The sequence below is a fragment of the Macaca nemestrina genome, chromosome 4, assembly GCF_043159975.1.
Source record: "Macaca nemestrina isolate mMacNem1 chromosome 4, mMacNem.hap1, whole genome shotgun sequence".
Classification (NCBI taxonomy): domain Eukaryota; kingdom Metazoa; phylum Chordata; class Mammalia; order Primates; family Cercopithecidae; genus Macaca; species Macaca nemestrina.
Window position 1 is genome coordinate 11,075,341 of NC_092128.1, and position 24,858 is coordinate 11,100,198.

At 39.6% G+C, this 24,858-nt stretch overlaps 1 protein-coding gene across 1 annotated transcript in view; it reads right to left on the reverse strand.

The window, feature by feature from the left end:
- The window catches only part of LOC105474842 (contactin associated protein 2), a 2,256,224-nt gene that overhangs the window by 505,516 nt on the left and 1,725,850 nt on the right, over positions 1-24,858 (reverse strand). The window contains exon 14 of the mRNA XM_011729645.2: positions 12,837-12,993. Coding sequence (XP_011727947.2) covers positions 12,837-12,993 — 157 coding nt within the window. The remainder of the gene's footprint in view (positions 1-12,836; positions 12,994-24,858) is intronic.

Here is a 24,858-nt window from a genome sequence, read left to right on the forward strand (position 1 = left end):
GCAGAAGCCTTTGCCTGAGGCTTTTAACCCTGACCCACATATTAAAAAGTAGTTACACTTCTAAAAGAGTTGAGCTGTTAGACACTCTAGGAATCACCTGTTAAGATGCAACTTCAGTGTAGGTCAAATCTGCCAAGTAAACCACAGCAGAGTAAGTATAAGGAGCAGCGTACATGGGATGGTGTAACCCTTTTGAAAACTACCCTGGCTGTGCTCTAATACTGAAACACATGCTTTGGGGCTAAATAGGATTAAAATGAAGAGTTTCCTTTTTTTTTTTTTGTCTTCCCCCCCGCCCCCAGATCACTGGTAAAGCAGTATCTTTTTTTTTAAAACAAAGCTTTGCTCAATGAAAATGAACAAAGCTTAACTTAATGAAAATGGCCTTCATGAGCTCAGGAGGGCATCTCCATTTATGTATCCAGAAAGGAAATAAATTGATAGCTGTCCATTTTAACATTTTATACACACACACAGGCATGCACATACACACACATTTATTTGAACATCAACAATCTTTCTGGTCAGTTTAGCAACCAGAAGAGTATTACTCATAACTGATACCGGTACTCCTCATAATATCATATTCCTATAATATGCACGAATAAGACCACTGAGTATTGGGATGTCAAGCGATTGCTTCTCAGAAGGATTCCAAAAGATTTAAAAGCACAAACATGAGTTCCATGTAATTCAGATCAATGAAAAAACTATTTTGTTTTGCATGTGGTTATAAGGCTAACGGTATGAATGTTCTCAGTTTCCTGGCGCCCACTGAGCAGAGAAATTCTCCAGGCTTGCAGAGAAATTCCTTCCAATATTGGGCCCAGCGGAACCAGTAAGATGCCTTTTCTTTTTGGTTTCGTTGTTGATGATGAAAATTAGTCTTTGTTCTGATTTTTCTTAAAATAAGAATTTAATATTGTTTTGTTATGTACTGGGATGCTGGCTAGGATTCTTATTTTTTATTTTAATTTTTAAACTATTTTTAAATACTCAAATTGATCAGGTTGAATGTGTTCATGTCAAAAAATTCAAAAAGCTTATAAGATATACAATGGGACAAGCCAGGTCCTCCATAAAGTCCCACATCCTTAATCTATTGTGTTAATAATAATTGTTAGTTTCTTTTGTAGATTTTCTAGAAATTATATATGCATATATAAAGGTTATGGATTTACACACAATAGAGAAATGCCAGGCTGGGCACGGTGGTTCACAACTGTAATCCCAGCATTTTGGGAGGCCAAGACGGTGGATTGCTTGAACTCAGGTGTTTGAGACGAGCCTGGGCAAAATGGCAAGACCCCCATCTGTACAATAAATGCAAAAAATTAGCCAGGTGTGGTGGTGTGTGCCTGTAGTACCAGCTACTTGGGAGGCTGAAGTGGGAGGCTCACCTGAGCCTGGGGAGGTCAAGGCTGCAGTGAGCCAAGATCATGCCACTGTATTTCAGCTGGGGCAACACAGTGAGGCCCTGTCTCAAAAAAAAAAAAAATATATATATATGTGTGTGTGCGTGTGTATATATATATATATATATATATATATATTTTTTTTTTTTTTGTCAGATAGAATTTTGCTCTTGTTGCCCAGGCCGGAATGCAATGGTGCAATCTCGGCTCACTACAACCTCCACCTCCTGGGTTCAAGTGATTCTCCTTCCTCAGCCTCCCGAGTAGCTGGACTACCAGGTTCAAGCGATTCTCCTGCCTCAGCCTCCCGAGTAGCTGGGATTACAGGCATGTGCCACTATGCCCGATTAATTTTGTAGTTTTAGTAGAGATAGGGTTTCACCATGTTGGCCAGGCTAGTCTCAAACTCCTGACCTTGGGTGATCTGCCCGCCTTGGCCTCCCAAAGTGCTGGGATTACAGGCGTGAGCTACTGCGCGCAGCCTAAATATATATACATATTTTTTTAAAGAAACACCAGACTCATATAATACCTGCTATTTGTCAACTTGCTTTTTTCACTTCCATCTTGGCCATCTTTCTGTGCAAGTGTTTATGTATCTACTTCATTCCTTGGCCAGTCTGATATCATTTTCCAAAACTCTATTAATGGACATTTCTGCTGTCTACACGTTATTTTGTTTTGTTTTGACTGCTACAAAAAATGGAATACGCAACTTTAGAACATACTTGTTTGTCTTTTTTTAAGATGGTACGTGCCTTATGGTGAAGAATTCAGTCAAAGGATGTAGTGTTCAAGTTTTGATGGCAATTCCCAAATAGCCCTCAAAAAAGTGACCTCAGTATTACATTCCTACCAAGACTGTGCTAAAGGGCATACTTCCAGCCCCATTGCCACTGACAGGACAGAGAATGATGCTCAGCTGGCTTGGGTCTTCTGATTCTCACATCATATCTGGAGACACGCTCTTTTCATCTCCACTGTAAATAAGAGAAAACTGAGGCACAGGCAAGTCTTACTAACTGGCTGAGTGTTAGAGGAGAAACATAAACGTAGATTGTCTGACTCTATAGCCAGACTCCTAGCTGCCATCCTGGAGCGACCTGTCTCTCATACTAAGGTTTCTGTTTTCCAGACTGATGTTAGAAACCTTTTTTAAACCTATGAAACAGAAATTCTTGTGAAATATCCATTGTCCGTGTTTCTTTATCTTTCCTTCATTGAACTCCCTGTCGTTGGGCCCTAAAAATCTGAAGCTGTAAAAACTGTGTTTGTTTGTCTAAGGTGGGAGCAGGTGGAATAGAAGTAGTGGTTATAAAGTGATTTCTAGTGTTGTCACTGAGAGTAGAATCTCTATTTCCTGAGAGGTCACTTTTGTGGCTTTTCATCTGTGGACATGTCTGGCAAGTACTTCCATATGGCTCCTGAATTTGGGGGCAGGAATTAAAATGGAATATTCCTTGTGAAGTGATTTTTCCGTTGAATACTATAAATTTAGCAGCACATTGTGCCAGCAATATGAGAGATGTTCCTTCCTCCCCCAGTAAATCTGGATTTAAACTGGCTTCTCCCTAGAAGCTCCTTTTTATCCTTTGGACATGTGTTACATTTTTGTCTTGGATTCTTCTCCCATGAAATCATAGAAAGAGGAGCTTGATGACTTTACCTTCTCCTCTCTTTTGACGAGACATCATGAAATAAAACTGGACTGATATTGTTACTGCACACATTGCATGAGACTGTTGTCCTACAGGAGGTGTCCCTGAAGACTGGAACCTTAGCTTGGAGAAATGCACTCAACAAACCCGGGTCCCAGAACAGACCACAGCGATGTTCCCATTCAGGCAAGGTGATGGACACAGACCTTTGTGGCTTAAGCTGACAATTTTATCCTTAAGGGATTTAACGATTGTGCTATCAACCAGCCTGAGAAGCCAATGTTCCTCCTGCAGGAACTGAGGTAGTGCTTGGGATGAAGAAGAACTTCTTCTTCCTCTGGGGCCTGGAGGAGATTTGGCTTGGATCCAAATGCCCAGTCATACCTGAGGAGCCTCATTAACGGGAGCCGGGTTGAGACCCGTGGGAGGCTTCACTGGGAGCTTGGCAGGGTCTCAGGGGCTGGGCTCCTGCCTGGATTTGAAGAGTGGCTATTTCAGGAAGGAGTTGCAGGTTTCTCTGTGTTAGCTCCAGTCCTTGTCAAGTCTTGCTGAGTCACAGCTTGGTTTTCACTGCACCGAGGTAGACTGGGGGGCCCTCTCCTCTCCATAAGGGCATCAGTGACTGTCACAGGCTGAGACAGCTGCAGCTGGCAGAATAAGGATCTCAGGAGGGCGGTGTCAGCAGCAGGGTGGCAGCAAGGCATGCAGACAAGAAGGTCAGAATGGAGGGGCTCGATGAGTTGTTCTTGAATACCTAAGAGGCTGCTCCTCGGGAACCCACGAGCTAACCCTTATCTGCATGTGCTTGGGTGTAATTGGAATCAATATTTCTTGAGCATTTACTAGTGAAATATGGATGTGCCTTCTCCCTTATGAGTAGCCTCTCATTTAAACTTCCCTTCTACCATGTGAGGCAGTTGTGAGGGCCATTTAAATGCTGTGGTTAAGGAAACAGTCATTGACAGCTTTTATAACTTGCTGAAGGTCACTGAACTGGTAAGGAATAGGACTAGGATTTGAAATCAGGTCACGTTTAGACAAGAATTTGAATGTATTTGTGATAATGAATACTTTTAATATAAAATTAAAATAAGAGATTTTTAGAAACCAAATCAGGAGTACTGTAGAGGTGAGTAAAAGTAGAATTTAAAAAGAAATCGTACCATCGTGCTCATAGCAGCATTATTCATAGTCTCTAAAATGTGGAAATAAGTCAAGTGTCCCTTGGCAAATAAATGAAGAAGCAAAATGTATTCTACCCGTACAATGGAATATTATTTCCTCTTAAAAAGAGGGAAAATTCTGATACATGCTACAAAATAGGTGAACCTTAAGGACATTATACTAAGGTTGAAATAAGCCAACCGCAAAAAGACAAATAGTGTATGATTCACTCACATGAGGTTCTTAGAGCAGTCAAAATCATAGAGACAGAAAATAGAATGAGAGTGGTGTGAAATTAAATAATTCAAACTTAAAATGGTTGGAACTTTAAATTATTTTAAGCCTTGAGAGAAATGTGGTTATGTGGCCTGAGTCATGCAACATGCAGCTGCAACTTCTGCTTTTCTGATTATAGATTAAATCTCTTCCTCATTTCTGTCCTGTAAATGATTAGAAAAGACCAAATGGTTCCAGAAATAAGACCCCTCGAGACCATTACCCCTCCTTATGGAATGTTAAAGCAATCTTCCTTGGAACATAGCAAACTGTAACCAACCAAATGACTGTAACATCTGTGCTGGCCTTATATGGAAAATGTTGTAACCCTGTTAACCTTCTCTATCTCTGCCTACGTAAGTGAAACGTTAACTTCCCCACTTTGGAAAGCTGACCCATTCACTAGGAGTTGATGTTTCCCTGGTGGCTCTCCTCAGGCTTTGAGCTGGAATAAACTCTATATTTAATCACATTTTCTGAACTCATTATTTAAGGTTAACTGGCCAGGGGCTAGGAGGAGAGGGGAATGGGGAATTACTGTTCAATGGGTATAGCGTTTCAGTTTTGCTAGATAAAAATGGCTGTGGAGATGGATGATGGTGATGACTGCCCAACAAAATAAATGCATTTAATACTATTGAATTGTAAAATTAAAAATGGTTAAGATAGTTCATTTTATGTGTAAATAAAAAATTGGGAAAAAATGAAATTGTGCTGTATATAGTACATATGCTAAAAATTTATACAGAGCTTATATCTTTGATATGGTTTGGCTGTGTCCCCACCCAAATCTCACCTAGAGGTGTAACAATCCCCACATGTCAAGGGCGGGACCAGGTGGAGATAATTGAATCAGGGGGGTGGTTTCCTCCCTACTGTTCTCCTGGTAGGGACTAAGTCTCAAGAGATCTGATGGTTTTATAAATGGGAGTTCCCCTGCACAAGCTCTCTTGCCCACAGCCATGTAAGACGTGGCTTTACTTTTCCCTCTGCCTTCTGCCATGATTGTGAGGCCTCCTCAGCCATGTGGAACTGTGAGTCCAATAAGCCTCTTTCCTTTATAAATTACCCAGTCTCGGGTGTGTCTTCACTAGCAGCATGAGAACAGGCTAATACAGTCTTGGTGTGTAATTCCTAAGGATGAGTCTAAAACTGCTTGCCCTGAGTTTGAATCTCTGCCCTACTGCTTTTTTATTATATGATCTTGGGGGAGAAATTAATCTCTCTGGGGCTTAATTACCTCATTTCTAAAATAAAAACAAAATATGTAGTACCTCTGTCATAGAGTCAATGAGATGTTTAAGTGACATAGTACGTGAAACAAACATGAACAGTGGCTGACATGTAACTACTATTATTTAAACAACATGACGAATGAGAATGCACATATAAATATTGCACTTTGAGTAAAGAGCAGTCTAAAACTTCATGAAAAAAGTCACTAAGATTCAATCAAATTTCTTATAAACAAGGAAAAAATTATAATGATTATCTTTAAAAATACTCAAAATTAGGTGTTGCATAGTAAGTTGACCCAATCAAATAAATATGTTTCTGGCTTTGAAATACTCAAGAGATTTTTTTTTTAGTTAACTCCCCTCTGCTGTTACAAAAGTTGGTCATGGATTATTTTTGGCCCAGGAAGAAAAAGGCTGTTAGACAAGCCAATTCCATTTAGGGTCAGTGAAAGAGATCCCAATGGCTAGTATTTGACTGGCCTTTCTAATGTTGAGGTGGCAACTGCTGACTAATTGTAACACAAAGACTGTGCTAATGGCTTTTCAGTTCACTTATTTTCCACCATGTATGTGCTCATCTTGGCCAGGACATAACTATCCAGAAATTCTACGATGAGAGACGGGTACTCATGCAATGAATGGTAATTCTTTCCCTGATATTGGAATTGCCATTTTGGAATTGCTAATTTCAGATACGATGATTTAGCTCATTGAGTCAGGCTGCAAGAGACCAGGAATTACCCAGCAGTGGCCACTTAGCTGAGACCAAGACTCGTGTAATTAGAATTCTGGCACTGTAGGTGGGAATATTTACTATTGCTGTGAATAGTAAATCATAAATGTTAAATTACATTCAATCTCAGAAATAACTGCGCAAAACTTCTCACAGCATAGATAATCAGGCAATTATCGAGATGGTGATCGCACTCACAGGCCATTGCAGCTTCCTTGTGAGACCCAATCATGCTCTGAGCTACAATCTCATTTATCCTGGCTCCATTTTTATGCATTTTACACCAGTAAATAAGAATAAGTATTCAATCTAAGTTTTAGAGTTCTTAGCAAAAAACATATAATGTGGTCTGCGGTTTAAGCTTTAAAAAGCTTACATATAAGCTAGTTAAAAATTACATTCTGAAATCATTGAAAAGATAGATAAAAACAATCTTAAAAAAATCTTCTTTGATCATATCGTGGAAGAACAGTGGCCTGGGTGTTTGGAGACGTGTGTCGTTGGTCTTCTCTATACTCCTCATTTCTAATGTAATTTTTAGAAAGTAATTTACATTTTTCAGGGCCCCAATTTATGCGTCTGTAATTTAAGACATTTAAAAGTAATTTTTAGCTAAGGTTCCATTCAACATTCAAATAATAATAAAAATAATATATCCTACTGTAATTTTAAACATCCATTTATGACAGCAATTTACCAAAATCCTCGTATGACTTAGGAAGTACTATACTATCTGTCTCGATTTTGCTGATAAGAAAACAAAGATGTGAAATGTCCTGACTTAGATCACACGGAGAGGAAATGGCACGGGTACTTCGTACTCCTTTTGGTCTTAGTTCATCTTAATCCGATGATGCTTTGTGATTAAGATTATTGAAAATAGCTTTCTTATCTGGACAGAGCATCTAAAAGCATGAGATTTAATAGAACCTTTATTTTTACCCTGACATTATAACAAATGTGGTTTAACATATGTGAGTTTCATTTGGATGTATGTGCTAAATTTTTATTTCCCTTAATCTCCCAGCTATTCTCTGTGTTTGGAGAAAGAAACAAACAAAAAAACTGAACAGCAATGATCGTGACACTTCACTCCAGGTTGCCTGGACAGTGTTCCTCACTTCTCCTAGTTAGAGAGGCTACACCCAAAGTCAGCTTCAAGAGGGGGCTCTGGCTTCCTCCCTGTTCCTGGAGGGGCTCTGACTCCCAGACAACACTTGTAAACAGCAGGCACCTACGCTCAGACTGCCTGGTGCCCCATGCATCTGATTTTCCCCCACTGACAAAGTTGCTATTATTTTGGCTTTGTGAGAAGTGAGAGAAGCAGGGGTTTCCTGGTAACGAATGCCCTTGGGGCATTCAGCGGAATAGCCTGGCTCTAGCACGTCTCCCTGAGGGATGATGGGATTGGAGACCTGTACCTGCTCTTCTTCTGATGATCCCTGATTTATAACTTTCTCTAGTAAAGCCTGTTTCATAACATCTGCATGTGGCGTTGTGGAATTAGACTTGAGACCTACGACACAGCAGGTCAAGAGCAGGAAGGGGCCTGCTTTCCACACTCTGTTTTCATTTATTTTCATTTAAGAGTCAATTGGAATCATTAAGAATTACAATAAGGGCCAGTTGTGGTGGCTCATGCCTGTAATCTCAACACTTTGGGAGGCCGAAGTGGGTACATCACTTGAGGTCAGGAGTTCAAGGCCAGCCTGGCCAACATGGTGAAACCCCATCTCTACTAAACACACACACACACACACACACACACACACACACACACACACACACACACACACATTAGCTAGGCATGGTAGTGAGTGCCTGTAATCCTAGCTACTCGGGAGGCTGAGGCATGAGACTAGGGGGCAGAGGTTGCAGTGAGAGCAGATCACACTACTGTATCCCAGCCTGGTTGACAGAGGGACTGTGTGTCAAAATAAATAAATTAATTAATTAAATAAATTAAAAAAAGAATGCAATAGAATTGCAAATAGAAATGCAAAAAAAAAAAAAAAAAAAAGAATGCAATAGAATTGCAAATATCAAGTGGGTACATCACTTGAGGTCAGGAGTTCAAGGCCAGCCTGGCCAACATGGTGAAACCCCATCTCTACTAAAAATACAAAAAAAAAAAAAAAAAATTAGCTAGGCATGGTAGTGCGTGCCTGTAATCCCAGCTACTCGGGAGGCTGAGGCATGAGACTAGGGGGCACAGGTTGCAGTGAGAGGAGATCCCACTACTGTATCCCAGCCTGGTTGACAGAGCGACTGTGTGTCAAAATAAATAAATTAATTAATTAAATAAATTTAAAAAAGAATGCAATAGAATTGCAAATAACTATCCCGTATAGTAAAATTTATAGAAGGCTTTTATATCCTATATTCTTAATGATCACAAAAATTTGCCAAGATTTATTTTTATTATACAGATAATAAATTAAGTTTCAGAGAGGTTAAAAGCCTCCCCGAAAAGTGACAGATCTGGGCCTGGATGTAAGGTCTTCCTGCTTCAAGCTCAACTCTCTCTTCACTGCTTCTGAGAGCTTTAGAAAGTGTCTCTAGAAGCAACCCCATCCATTCCCAAATATCTAAAGCATCCACATAGGAGGGAGGGCCTTTGCTAGGTGCTGGTGAATTCAAAGACCAAGAAGATTCCTCCAAGAGCATTCTTTCTTGTGCTAGAAAGGGAAGACCATTTTCAGAGCTATTTATTATAAAAAATATTCATTATACTTTTCAGTTTGCTCAAGCTATAGTGCCTTTATTATGAAATGTTAGACAAACTTTACAGAAGCAAAGAAGTGGGATGTCTTAGCTGCTACTAAGCCAGAAGACAGCAAGACATCAGCAGGGACCAAGTCCCTGAGTAACTGTGAAATGTTAGAACTCAGTCGAAGCTTGCCAGAGGACGAGGTCAGTGAGTAAGGATGGAATGGGATGTCTTCTAATCTGTGAAATGAATTCAGACATGTTCTTTGAAGTGGCTTCAGAGGCTAATATATATCTTTAAAAATGTATCTTGGGGCTGGGTGCGGTGGCTCATGCCTATAATCCCAGCACTTTGGGAGGCCGAGGCAGGTGGATCACTTGACGTCAGGAGTTCAAGACCAGCCTGGACAACATGGTGAAACCCCAACTCTACTAAAAATACAAAAATTAGCTGGGCATGGTGGTAGGCACCTGTAGTCCCAGCTACTTGGGAGGCTGAAGCAGGAGAATCACTGAGATTGCGCCACTGCACTCCAGCCCGGGCAACAGAGCAAGAGTTTGTCTCAAAAAAAAAAAAAAAAAAAAAAAAATCTATCTTGGCCAGGCACAGCAGCTCACAGCTGTAATCCTAGCACTTTGGGAGGCTGAGGGTGGATCACTTGAGGTCAGGAGTTCAAGACCAGTCTGGTCAACACGGTGAAATCCCGTCTCTACTAAAAATACAAAAATTAGCTGGGCGTGGTGGCAGGTGCCAGTAGAGGCATGAGAATTGCTTGAACTGGGGAGGCAGAGGTTGCAGTGAGCTGAGATTGTGCCACTGCACTCCAGTCTGGGTGATAGAGTGAGACTCGATCTAGAAAAAAAAAAAAAATCTATGTTTTCAACCTGTAATTCTACTAATGATAGCCCTCAGGGTTTAGACACAGATGTCATGCTGGTGCCTTAAACTTAATGTTTTCAAAACTGTCAACTGCACAGATAGCTGCCCAGCCTGGCCCAGCTCAGTCATGCTTCTTCTCCAAGACCACCATGCAAGGACGAGTGTCCCAGGGCCCTGGCTCTTCCTTGTCTTTCAAGTTTATGCCTCTTCCTTCAGGACTTTATGGATTCCTTCCTTCACTCCTTCAGTTAGACTGAAAATTTCTTCCATTAGTTTTTTTTTTTTTTTTTGAGATGGAGTTTCAGTCTTGTCACCCAGGCTGGAGTGCAGGGCCATGATCTCGGATCTTGGCTCACTGTAAGCTCCGCCTCCTGGGTTCAAGTGATTCTCCTGCCTCAGCCTCCCGAGTATCTGGGATTACAGGCGCCCACCACCACGCCCAGCTAATTTTTTGTATGTTTAGTAGAGATGGGGTTTCACTATATTGGGCAGGCTGGTCTCGAACTCCTGACCTCAGGTGATCCGCCTGCCTTGGCCTCCCAAGGTGCTGGGATTACAGGCGTGAGCCACCGTGCCTAGCCACTTCCATTAGTTTTTGTTGTATCTTGCACATACCTTCCTCAGAGCACTGACTGCATTATGTTTTCTATTTGTGTGTGCACGTGTATGTTTCCTTCAACTAGTTTTGGAGCTCCTGAGGACAAAGAGCATGTTCTATTCATCACTGTATCCCTAGAACTTAGCATGATGTCTGATAAAAATGAAGTTCACTTAGGTGCAGGTACTAGATCTTCCTCTTCCTGAATCCCTCTGCTCTCCTCTGTGGTAGAACAAGGTGATGGTGGCAGGGCACTCTGGGCTGCCTGGACAATGAACTAGCTGGGACTCTGTTCCCACTTCTCCTGGTTGGGGAGGCTCCACCCAATGTCAGCTTCCTGAAGAGGCAGGGAATTGATGTTGGATAGATAAATGGATGGGAGAGGGTCTGCCTGACTTAAGAATACAAAACTAGTAATACAAGGCAACAAGAACAAGAATGTGAGTCAGGACAGAGATTCGTGTTCTTTGCATTTGCTGTTTTATCCCCAGTGCCTGGAAGAGTTGCTGACTCATAAGTGTTTGATCAATATTTGTTGAATGAATGACTGATTGGATGACTTACTGAATGAATGAATGAATGAAAGGTTAACTTCAAAGCCCATGCCCTTTTAACTCCATTCCCAACTTCCAATCTGTGTATACAGTGTGTGTGTGTCTGTGTGTAGATATATCTTTCATTTTTTTTTTTTTTTTTTGAGACAGAGTCTCGCTCTGCTGCGCAGGCTGGAGTGCAGTGGCTGGATCTCAGCTCACTGCAAGCTCCGCCTCCCGGGTTCACGCCATTCTCCTGCCTCAGCCTCCCGAGTACCTGGGACTACAGGCGCCCGCCACTGCGCCCGGCTAGTTTTTTGTATTTTTTAGTAGAGACAGGGTTTCACCGTGTTAGCCAGGATGGTCTCGATCTCCTGACCTCGTGATCTGCCCGTCTCGGCCTCCCAAAGTGCTGGGATTACAGGCTTGAGCCACCGCGCCCGGCCTGATATATCTTTCAAAGAAATAAAATTAAAAATTATCATGACCTCTTCTTTACAATCATCCATAATTAAAGATTAATGATAGATATTTATAAGTATTTTACATACATATGCACACACATTCTAAGCCATTTAAATAGCCTTTGTAGTTTATTTACTAGAAGAAATATAACTTTCAGAAAGTAAGCAGACATCCTACCTGAAATTCATATAATGTTATGTTCTCAGGATTCGTTTTTGGTTAACTGGTGGAATGAATTTGTCTTGTAAACTGTCCTTGTAAATAGCAAACTACATAAGTGAACTGAAGACAACCATGGTTGGGCATATGGGGAAATTCATGACCATGATTGGTTATGTGCACAGCTGCCCAGAAGCAGAAATGGAACCTCTCGACACTTCTAAAAATGAAGAAAGCCGGCACTGGATACGTGCTTCTGCAAAGAATCACACTTAGGTTTATAATCTTCCACCTAAACTTCTGGGGCCTCTCTGTTTCATGAAGAACGGCAGCTGATCTTACCCTTTATCTGTTACTGACACAGACCCATGCCATTCACTGCGGGGCAGAACAAAAGCCAGCAAAGGGATGGAAGAGACCCAAAATAGATCTTTCTTGAACTGATTTGTGTCAGAGTTATAAACAATTCCACGTATGAAAGAAAAGTAGACAAGCAAGCACTTACAGAAGACAAGAGCACAGAATTATTTTTTCTGTTTCTTTCTTTTTTCCCTTCTCTCTCTCTCTTCTGGTTTTCCGATCCAGATCCCCAACGCAAACATTGCAGGAGGTGGCTGTGCTCCCTGCAGGAGGCTGTTGACCGTGTGCACTCTCACAGGCGTGCACACTGGCTTCCCGCCCACGGCCATCCCTCTATTGTTACACAGCACATTTTATAATGCAGATCACTGTCTACAACATGGCTCATTATTTTCCTCTCTGAATAAAATATGAACACATCAATTATGTGTCAGTCTGTTTCTAAATGCATACCGTTGTCGCACTGACCTCTTTCTGCTTTTATATTTTTCAGTATGTTCCTGACATTTGCCAATTGGGTTAGTTCCAGACCTTTCTAACCTATTATCATATTATTATAGCACTTTTCAAACTTTCTTCTATCACATAAGCTGGACACAAAGGCACACTGGGAGGGTGAACCTGGCTGTGCTGGCCGCAGGCACTCACCACTGCTTGTAGTCCGCGTCGCAGTTACAGTAGTACTTGGGATCTGTGCAGTTGCGTTCAATGCCGCAGGCACATTTCTGGATTCCGGGCCCAGAACCTCCCCAGTAGTAGTGCTTCTCGTTGGCTTTGCCAACCCACCAAGTGTAAGGGCTTCCATCTACAAGAAAAGGGAAAGGCACATTTAGAAACAGACCTGGGTTCAGTCATCATACTGCCACACTTGCACCCACTTCCCCAGGAATACTCTGATAGTCTGAGCCTCACTCAACCGTCTTAAAAGTCAATTTATTTCAGACAACCCACAGAGTGGGAGAAAATCTTCACAATGCATCCATCTGACAAAGGACTAATATCCAGAATCTACAACAAACTCAAACGAATTCAAGAAAAAAACAATCCCATCAAAAAATGGGCTAAGGCTATGAATAGAAAATTCTCAAAATCAAATCTACAAAAGGCCAACAAACATATGAAAAAATGCTCAACATCCCTAACGATCAGGGAAATGCACATCAAAACCACAATGCGATACTGCTTTATTCCTGCAGGAAAAGCCATAGTCAAAAAATCAAAAAATAATATATGTTGGTGTGGATGTGGTGAAATGGGAACACTTCCACCCTGCTGGTGGGAATGTAAACTAGTACAACCACTATGGAAAACAGTGTGGAGATTCCTTAAAGAGCTAAAAGTAGAACTACCATTTGATCCAGCAATCCCACTACTGGATATCTACCCAGAGGAAAAGAAGTCTTCGTACTCAAAAGATACTTGCACACATATGTTTACAGCAGCACAATTCACAATTGCAAAATTGTGGAACCAACCTAAATGCCCATCAGTCAATGAATGGATAAAGAAACTGTTTCATACACACAGACACACACACACACACAAACATATATGATGGAATACTACTCAGCCATAAAAAGAAATGAATTAATGGCATTTGCAGCAACCTGGATGGGACTGAAAATTATTATTCTAAGTGAAGTAACTCAGGAATGGAAAACCAAACATTGTGTATTCTCACTCATAAGTGGGAGCTAGACTATGAGGATGCAAAGGCAGAAGAATGATACAAGGACTTTTGGGACTCAGGGTGAAAGGGTGGGAAGGGGGTGAGGGATAAAAGACTACAAATTGGATTCAGTGTATACTGCTTGGGTGATGGGTACACCAAAATCTCAGAAATCACCACTAAAGAACTTACTCATGTAATCAAATACTAGCTGTTACCCAAAAACCTACAGAAATAATTTTTCTTTTAAAAAAAGGTTTTAATTCTATACTTCAAAAGGCTCTTTTAGGCTTAGACAAGTTTTCAGAAGTATATATCACAATTTTACATGTATATAAATGCAAATATAAGCATAAAAAAGTAAATTTATGTCAATAATAGAAATATTTGATTAAAAAAAAATCAGTGGGAATGTTAAGCTCAAGATTTCTTGTGGGAATATGTACCTCTCTCCTTGGAAGACAATTTTACATTCAAACTTCTGTAATTTAGGAGTCTATTTAGTAAATTGGAAGCCAAGTTGGGGTCAGTCTACGATGAAGGTGTGTGGGCCATGAATTGATTCTATACTACACAATTCACTTCATGACTGGTCATGCTTTTTTGTGAACTAACGGTCATGGAGATCGTAGAATATTGGAGCCAAGTACAAACTTTCACTGTTTTTGAGTAGGACCTCCTAATTTTATGGGTAAAGAAGTTTAGGTCTAGAAGAGTTAAGTAGTTCTTTTAACCACACAGCAGATTAGCCCCCAACTCTCCTTTACCATTTGGCCTAATAGTCACTCATTCATTCACTAATCATCAAACATCCATTGGGTTCCCACAAGTGCCAAACATTATAAGCAACTCAACAGAATGGAAGAAAAAGATACAGATTGGAGAACAGTTTTATCAGGATTATGAACACAGAGGAGAGTGGGGGAGGCAAAGGAAGTCATAAAGGAAAGTTTCCCAGAGGAGGCAAAATAGTTGAGCTGCATCTTGAAGGTCAAGTAGGCATTACACAGATCAATAAGGATGTAAGACAGGTAAGGCCTCCTAGGCAAATGGAGCACAATGTAAAAAGACAGAAAGGTAACCTTGTATTTGGAAAATATATATAGGACCATATTCATATGTAGTAGAATCGGGTTGAAGAGATGTGCTGAGAGTAGCAGTAGTAGATAGTAGGAGATAGACAGACAGCAGATGAGGGCCACATTGCAAAATATCTTTGTCCAAGTAAGAAGTTATTTTTCATTGGTTTATCCTTTCTTTTCAATGTTTATCTTCCCCCAATTTAAGAAGTTTGAACTCTATCCTGAAAATAATGGGAAACTAGTAAAGGATTTTAAGCAGGGAATTAGCATAATTAAATTTGTGTTTCAAAAGATCAACAGGAGGATGAAAGATAGACTTCTGCAAAATGGAGTCAGGGAGGCTAGATGTGATGCTCCTATGTTAATAGAGAAAATAAATAATAAAATAGTAGTAGAAATGGAGAAGAAGAGAAAACACACACAAAAAAGGTTCAGGAATTATAACTGGCTGGGACTGTGGGGATTTAGCTGGAAGAGAAGATGGGTAGGCAGTGCTGTGGATTAATCCAGGCTTCTGGTTTGTGTGAATGGGGATGGTACTGTGTTTCATGAAAGTAGAGCACAGGGAAGGAAGATCATCATCACAAGTCTAGGCAATGTTGAAGAAAAGTTAATGGGTTTGCTGCACAAAATGTGCACATTGATTATAGAAGTCTGGTTCTAAGGAGCATTTTCTGAGCTGAAAATACTTTTTAAGAACTATCAGGGCAAACCAGAACATATTGAAAGTGGGAGAAATGCTGGTGGAAACTTTTAGATTACAACATCGTTTCAAAAACAGAATGATTTCATAGCTGGGCACAGTGGCAGGTGTCTGTAGTCCCAGTTACTTGGGAGGCTGAGGCAGGAGAATTGCTTGAACCTGGGAGGTGCAGGTTGCAGTGAGCCAAGATCGCACCACTGCAACCTAGCTTGGGCGACAGAGCGAGACTCTGTCTCAAAAACAAGACAAAACAAACAAACAACAAAAAACCCACCAAAAACCAAGAATGATTTCACACTGCTATAAAGAATGACCCAAGATTGGGTCTTCACCAATTTATCAAGAAAAGAGGTTTAACTGACTCACAATTTTGCATGACTGAGGAGGCCTCAGAAAACTTACGATCATGGCAGAAGGAGAAGGGGAAGCAAGGCATGTCTTCTCAAGGGGGCAGGGGAGAGAGAGAAAGCAAGAAGGGGGAAGTGCCAGGCACTTATGAAACAACCAGATCTCATGTGAACTCACTCACTATCATGAGAACAGCACAGGGGAATCGCCCCCATGATCCAGTCACATGGGGTTACAATTCAGATTACAATTCAATATGAGATTTGGGTGGGGACACAGCCAAACCATATCAGAGATGGACATGACCGTAGTGGAGTGCAAGAACGAAGGCAGCCAGGGCGGTGGGAGAACAACACAGGAGGATTTCCCAAAGAGCAGAGGGGCCAGCATAATCAGATGTCATAGTGAAGTCTATTAAGGTGAGGAGCTAAGAGTTTTCTTTTAATTTGACAGCTGGAAGGTCACTTTGATTTTGATAGAGGAGTTTCCGGTGAATGGCGGGAAGAAAAGCCTAGATGTGGTAGGCAGAGGAAAGAATGGAAGCAGAGACCAGGAAGGCCCTGACAACGGATGACTCTTTCTTTCTTTCTTTTTTTTTTTTTCTTGAGATGGAGTCTGGGTCTGTCATGCAGGCTGGAGTGCAGTGGCGTGATCTCAGCTCACTGCAACTCGCGCCTCCTGGGTTCAAGCGATTCTCCTGCCTCAGTCTCCTAAGTAGCTGGGATTAGAGGCATGCACCACCACGCCCAGCTAATTTTTGTATTTTTAGTGGAGATAGGGTTTTACCATGTTGGCCAGCTGGTCTCGAACTCCTGACCTCAGGTGATCCACCCGCCTTGGCCTCTCAAAGTGCTAAGATTACAGGCGGGAGCCACCATGTCTGACTGGATGACTCTTTCTTGTTCTTAATTTGACTTTACCATATGAGAGTGCACTGAATGTTAAATCCACTCTCTTGACAACTTTTTAAGTGTCCAATGTAGCATTAACGATATGGTATTGTACGGCTGGTTTTTAGAACTTACTCTTTTGGTTTAACTGAAGCTTTTACGCCCATTGATTAGTAACTGTGTACTTCCCCCTCTTCCCAGACCCTGGTGACCATCAGCTCCTCTTTGTTTCTATGATTTGACTACTTTATATTTTATTATTTTTTTTAAGACAGGTCTCACTCTGTCACCCAGGCTGGAGTGCAGTGGAGCGATCATAACTCACTGTAGCCTTGACCTCCTGGGCTCAAGCCATCCTCCCACCTCAGCCTCCTGAGTAGCTGGAACTACAGGCACATGCCACCAAACTTGACTAATTTTTGTATTTTTTGCAGAGAAAGGGTTTTACCATGTTGCCTAGGCTGGTCTCGAACTTTTGGGCTCAAGTGATTCACCTGCCTCTGCCTCTCAAAGTGCTGGGATGACAGGCCTGAGTGACCACATTCAGCCAGATTTGACTACTTTAGATACCTCATATAAGCAGAGTCATATAGTATTTGTGTATACATACAATGGAATATTATTCAGACTGAAAAAAGAAGGACATTTTTGCAATATGTCACAACATGGATGAACCTTGAGAACATTATGCTAAGAGAGCAGAGGATTGCTGGAAGCTGGGGAATGAGTGGAATCTAACAGAGGTAGTGTCAGTCAGTAAGCCAAAAATGGCTAGTCAATGAAAATCTCTGGGGCCGGGTACGGTGGCTTACGCCTGTAATCCCAGTGCTTTGGGAGGCCGTGACAGGTGGATCATGAGGTCAGGAGTTCAAGACCAGCCTGGCCAAGATGGGACCCAACGGGGCGATCTGAAATATTTCCTCCATGTGCAAGGAGTGCAGGTGCAAGGAGGTGGCATGCTAGTGTCCTGGCAAGAGCAGCCTGGTATCCCTGCTTCTTCTCCCATCCCTCACTGTTTCTCAAGTCACAATACTTTAGTCTTCATACAACACATGCTCCCAGTGAGGTTGATGCAAAATTGATGTTGTTCTGTTCTTTTTCCTTAGAAAATAAGTTAAACACAGCACAAAATGCTTAACTTAGCTCTTTCCACATCTACTGCAAAAGAATGCCAATAAGAAAAACATATTCCAGAGAGAAAACAAATTGTGGACTTTGTTATTAGCATTGGCTAATTTGGTTAAATCCCTGTAACTAAAATAAATTATTAATTTGTTGTGTATTTTATATTCAGCAAGACGAGAATGGTTCAATTTACTTTGAGCAAAGAATTCCCTTATTCCAGTGCTATGCTAATGAAATGCTACTTCTAGCTTTACAAATCATTATTTACCTGTTAATTAGCTTTGGGGAATAGCAGTTAAAGGCAATAAAAATGGAAAGCCTTTTTAAAAGACAAGGGCAAAAAGTGGTGAGGAAAGAAATAATTTAATTATCTATTTCCAAGAGTTCAAGAACTTCTCTAACCTCAGAAGAGGAAGATTGTAGTTCACTATGTTAAGCAGGTGTAGTCCCTGCAACAAGATTAGGTAATGATGAATGGCATTCTAAGTTAACTAAAGCTAAATTATCAAAGTAAGGCATATCGTAGTAAAACAGCCAAATATGAATTGAATTAAATATAATCACTATACTGTTTGTATTCACTTCAGATCAAGTTTTATTATGGTGAAGGGTTTATTAAGGTTTGGATGATTAAACTGGGAAAGAGAGAAAGAAAACAGGCTACAAAGGAAAGGAGTTTTCCAAGACTTACTTAAAAAAACCAATAAACTGGGTGCGGTGGCTCATGCCTGTAGTCCCAGCACTTAGGAGGCCAAGGTGGGCGGATCACCTGAGGTCAGGGGTTTGAAATCAGCCCGGCCAACATGGTGAAACCCTGTCTCTACTAAAAATACAAAAATTAGCCAGGTGTGGTGGTGTGCACCTGTAATCCCAGCTACTCAGGAGGCTGATGAGGCAGGGGAATCACTTGAACCCAGGAGGTGGAGTTTGCAGTGAGCTGAGATTGTGCCACTACACCCCAGCCTGGGTGACAGGGCAAGACTCTGTCTAAAAAAAAAAAAGAAAAAGAAAAAGAAAGAAAGAAACCAATAAATTTCTGTTACTTATTTTCACCAATAACAAGAAGTTGTTTCAGAAGCACAAGGGCAAATGCTTGGGGACCGCTTGATGAAAATGAGGTACATACCTGTGATTTTCAAAATGTGTTCTTTGGAACTTCTGGTCTATACCAAGTAACTTAACAGGCTGCTTAAATAAATATGATCCTGGCGCCCGCTGAGATAAGACCCAGCACAGTCACTGGGACATTTAATTTGTTTCATTCTGGCTGTTTCTATAGGATATTAAAAACAATGCCACATGGGTATATAATCTCCAAAATGAAAACGTAAAAGCATCTTTTTAGCTTGATGAAAACTAATTTTATCATATGTACGATTACAACCTTATCTACAAATTCTGTTAAAGAGTCCCTGGGGGCTCTTTAGCTGAGGAAATAGAACAGGTCTACCTTTGCAGCAGAAACACGCTTTTCACTAATTGTTCTCAGTGTCCCCTGCTGGCGGCTCACTGGCAGTCCTTCCCAGGCTCTGCTCTCTGGTAGCAGTTGGTTGTGAAGGACCCTGCAGTGCAGGATTTTTTCTAAGCGACTCATGCTCAGAAAAATCTCCTACTTCTTTCTCTCTTCCTTTCTTACCGCTGCCAAATCTTTTTTCCCCACTTTGTAAGTCAATTTCAGCTGACCACTCTGATCTGATTACAAAATCCATATCAAGTTATGAATGGTGATGATACACGTACTAAGTATAGACATCTTTAATTGGTGCAATTCTAGACCATTCAAAACATTCTTGCACCTGTAAGAAACTTTCCTTCCAGTGCAAATGTCCTAGATAACAAGAAAGATAAAATAGCTTTTATAATAACCTCCAGGATGGGATGGAGCAGAAAAGGAATTTGGAGGTGCTGTAGTCTCTATAGAGTCCTCCAAATCGTCTGATAGCTGTAATTTGGAAGATCAAGCAGGCCAGAATTTTCTTTTTTTTCCCCCAGTATGGATATGTACACTTCCAGGAATACAGGGGTTTAAAGCCAAAGCTGACAGGAACCCCTGCCCCAGGGACTGGAAATGGAAACAGGCTACTAGCCCTAGTTCTCTGGCTTAAATACAGACAGCTTTCTCTTCTTTCACATGTGGAAAATCCCTATAGCATCACTTCCAAGATCTGGGCCATGGTAGCTGAAGTCTCAGGATCCTTACAGGAGGATGAAGTGGGGGAGGTGAAGCCGTGGCGTAATAACTTCTGATTTTTTTTTTTTTCCCCACCACCAGTGGTGGGAGGTAAGTATAGGGAAGGGTTTTTAACTTCCCTATGATTCCCCTAAGATCTTGTAAACAATATAGATCCCCTGTCCTGTAGAATAAGAATCTCAGAGGAAGAGTTTGAGACTCAGTGGCCCTGTGATCCTTATTATCAGACCAGTCTGCCATATACTACCCTGGGAAAAGGACAGTGGTAGGTGGAGTTCATCGGACACTTGGGAACATCTATCAAGAAACAATGAGGCCCAGATGACTGGGTGCCATTGGGATACCAATCCAGGACCTTGTTTTCTTGGTAAGATACAAAGAGGTAATAATGGTGTTACTGTAGTAACATCTCAATTTAATTCCCATTTTTTTTTCTCAATAATACACTCATTGTAATACTTTTTTTCATCAGTTTTATAACCATGGTCTTGAGTCAAAAATTCCTGTCTTTTACTATTTAAATTAAGAACTTTAAAAATAAAATTAAAAAAAATCACGTATTGGCATTCTCATAGATACAAAAAGTCTATCATCTCAAGTTACCTATGATTTCAGTTTATTAAACAGGATAGCAACATTCTCTTTTGTTTCCTAACCATCCAATTCTACATTGTTTTATGTTAATACATATGCCAAACAAAGAATGAGTCAAGATAAAATCCTGTGGAGTCCATACTGCAGATGGTGATGCGAGTTTGGGAAAAACTGGTAATTCTGAAGTTCTAATATAAACATTCAATTTGGTAGTCAAAGGTGAGCATTTTATCTTTCTGTCACTGAATATCACTAAACTCATCTGATTAGGGGTGAATAGAAATAAATGCAGTTGATTAGCTTCAGGTTGTATCTTTTAGAATTACATTGGATTTTGCTGCATTTTATTGATTTGAATAGGGACCAAATTTAGAAATGTAGAATTGAAGTTCAGATCAAAATGGACCTGAACTGAAATGTTAATTAAAAATTAATTGTATTGCATAATATTTAAATTTATTTTAGTGAATTGAACTTAATAGATTTCAATCAAGGACTGATTCCACTGAGAAGAATTTGAGGCAGTAGAATCAAATCACTTTAAGTCTTATTAAAATGAAGTAGATTTTATTAATTTGAATGAAATTTAAGTGACAGATTATATGGGAGTTTATAATTCTGAGCAGTATTAAAGAGAAAAGAATAGACCAATTCACTCTAAGTTAACTTGGCTCTGTTTCTCTTGCAGTCATGGCACTGCAGGACCCTTAAGTAACCCTGGCTCATTCCTTTGTGCCATAGTCTCCAGAAACAAGTGTGATTAATAAGACCAAAGTAATAGAATGGAGCCATATGCTGTTTGTTTCTTTGATTCTTTTTGTTTCTTTTATTCTTTTAACAACAGTTGTTCCTTTCCAACCTCTATCTATTTATTAAATATATCTTCTTTCCTGTCCTAATGCAGTGGATATGATCCATTTAGTTCAATGCTAAACTAAGTTGGTGATGAAGGTCTTCATGTGCTTCCTGATTTTAAAGAAAACACTTTTATGTGTAACCACTGAGTTATGATGCTGCTATTACTTCTTAAGAATAGTTCATCCTGCCGGGTGTGGTGGCTCACGCCTGTAATCCCAGCACTTTGGGAAGACGAGGCGGGCAGATCACGAGGTCAGGAGATCGAGACCATCCTGGCTAACATAGTGAAACTCTGTCTCTATTAAAAATACAAAAAATTAGCCGGGCGTGGTGGCGGGCGCCTGTAGTCCCAGCTACCCTGGAGGCTGAGGCAGGAGAATGGCATGAACCCGGGACACGGAGCTTGCAGTGGGCCGAGATCGCGCCACTGCACTCCAGCCTGGGCGACATCTCAAAAAACAAAACAAAACAAAACAAAAACAAAACAAAACAAAATTCATCTTTATGTTTAAGGAAGGAAGTTATTTGCCATTTACCATTTGTTAGGGTTTTTTTTTTTTTTTTTTTTTTTGCATGAATCAATACTGAATTTTATTCAATTATTTGTCTGCTCTTTTTAAAATAATAAAAAGTTTTTTCTCCTTTTAGTGTTTAGAGATTTTTTCTAATGATAGTACTTTTAAAAAAAAATCTACTTTGCTGTGATACATCATTATTCATATATATGGTTGGGTTCACTTTGCTATTTTGTTTAGGATTTTTGCCACTGTACTCATGAATGACTTTGGCCTATAATTTCCCTTTGTTGTACTATCATTACGTTTTTGGTATCGAGTTAATACTGGCCTCAAAGAATGGTGGGGGGGCTATGTTGGAATTATTTAGTAAACTGTCTGAGGCTCATATAATTTGGTATCTTTAATTATAAGATTATTCTTATATCCATTTCTATAAGTTTATATTCTAATTTATGTTTTTTTCCAGGTTGATTTTTTTTAAATGAATTTGCCCATTGCATTTAAATATTTAAATATATTGGGAAATAGTTGTGTTTATACCCCTTTTCTTCATTGCTACTAATATATTTTCCTGCTATTTTGTGACCAGTCTAGTCAGATGTTTATTGATTTTGTTAATCTCTTCAAAAAATCAATTTGTTGATTTTTACTTACTGTATGGTTGATTTTCTTGTTCATTTATTCCTGCTTTTACATTCATTTCATTTGTTCTACTTTCTCTGGATATATCCTAAAATCCTTTATTCGTTTTTTTTTAAGTTTTTAATTGACAAATAAAAATTGTATATATTTAATATACAACATGATGTCTTGAAATATGTATACACTGTGAAATGGCTCAGTGGAGCTAATGAACACATGCATTACCTCACATACTTATCATTTTTTGTATACTCTCAGCAATATTCAAAATGCAGTGTAGTGTTAACTATAATCATCATGTTGTACAATAGATCTCTTGAACTTACTCCTTCTATCTAACTAAAATTTTACATCCTTTGATCAACAACTCTGCCTCCCATTCCCTAGCCTCTGGTAACCAACGACCAACTCTCTAATTCTCTCTAATTCTATGAGTTCAACTTTAAAAAACTCCACATATAAGTGAGATGATGTGGTATTTGTCTTTCTGTGCCTAGCTCATTTCACTCAACATAATGTGTTCTATGTTCATCCATGTTGCCAGAAATCACTGTGTTTAAATACCACTTTCTCTTTATCCGTTCATCCATTCATGGATGCTTAGGTTGATTCCACATCTGGGCTATCGTGAAAAATGCTGCAATGAACATGGGAATGCAGATACCTCTTTGACATACTGATTTCAGTTTTAAAAAATACATAGCAGGTAGAGAGATGGCTGGATCATATGGAAGTTCTTTTTTTCTTTTTTTTTTTTTATGGAACTTCTATGCTGTTTCTCATAATGGCCATCCTAATTTACATTTCCACCAAAAGTGTACAAGAACTCCCTTCTTTGTCTAATATCTTAATATGGATGCTTGGCTCAATAATTTTCAGCCTTTCTAAGCTTTAACTATACACATATAAGACTATAAATTCTAGCAAAATACCACTTTAGGAATTCCCTTCAAGCTTTGAATTACGCCGTCGTCATTATTTGGTAATATGTACTAATTTTGATTATTATTTCTTCTGTGACTCAGGAATTATTTAGAAGTATTTTTAAAATGTCTAATGATATGTTTCGCTTTAAGCTTTTTTGTAAAAGTGTCTTTTTAGCTGATTTTTAAAATTTAATTGATCATGGTCAGAGGACAGGATTTATGATACGAATAACCTGAAATTTGTTGAGATTTGTTTTAAAGAATCGAGTCTGTGGTCAATATTCAAAACTATTTTACATGTGCTTGAAAAAATATTTATTTTCTAACTGTTCTATGCCATTGACTCACAGTTATTAATTATGCAATTTAATCCAATCTGGGTTGCCCAATAGGTAACCAATAGCCACATGCATCTATTTAAAATTTAGTTTTTCAGTCTCACCAGCTGTATGGGCTAATGGCTACCATATTGGACAGAAAATATTTTGATCACCTCAGAAAGTTCTTTTGGATACTGCTGCTCTGTACACGTAATGATTTTTAAAGTCTTATGACCTATAATTACTGAGTCATCAATATTAAAAGCTTCTTTTATAATACTGTATCTTTCAATCTTCCCAAGTTTAGCATTAGGTATTTTTAGTAATTTGGAAATTTGTATCCTATTGTAATGCTCTGAATTATAATATTTTTTTCTCTTTCCTTTGCATTCGTATCAATAGGCTCATCATAGCCTTTTTGAATTTGTAATTTCCTGGCCTTGTTTTCTGTTATCTTTCTTTCAGACTCTGTGGTGTCCTTAATGTTTTTAAATGTCTCTTGTGCACAGCACATAGTTTTTCTTTTTAACTGTCTAAAATTGTCTTTTAACTGGAGAGTCTATTTATTGTGATAACTGACTCGGATTTATTTCCAAATATTTGTGCTTTTTCTTTCTTATTTGCTTTTTATTGTTACTAATGTTTAAGTATTTTTTCTTCCTTCTGAATTGATTATTTTTCTTCATTCTATATATTTTCTACTGGTTTAGAATTTTACATTCTCTTAAATATCATTCTTTTAGTAGATACCCTAGAAACTTTAAATTTCATATATAACTTAACAGTGTCTCAACTTCGTATATT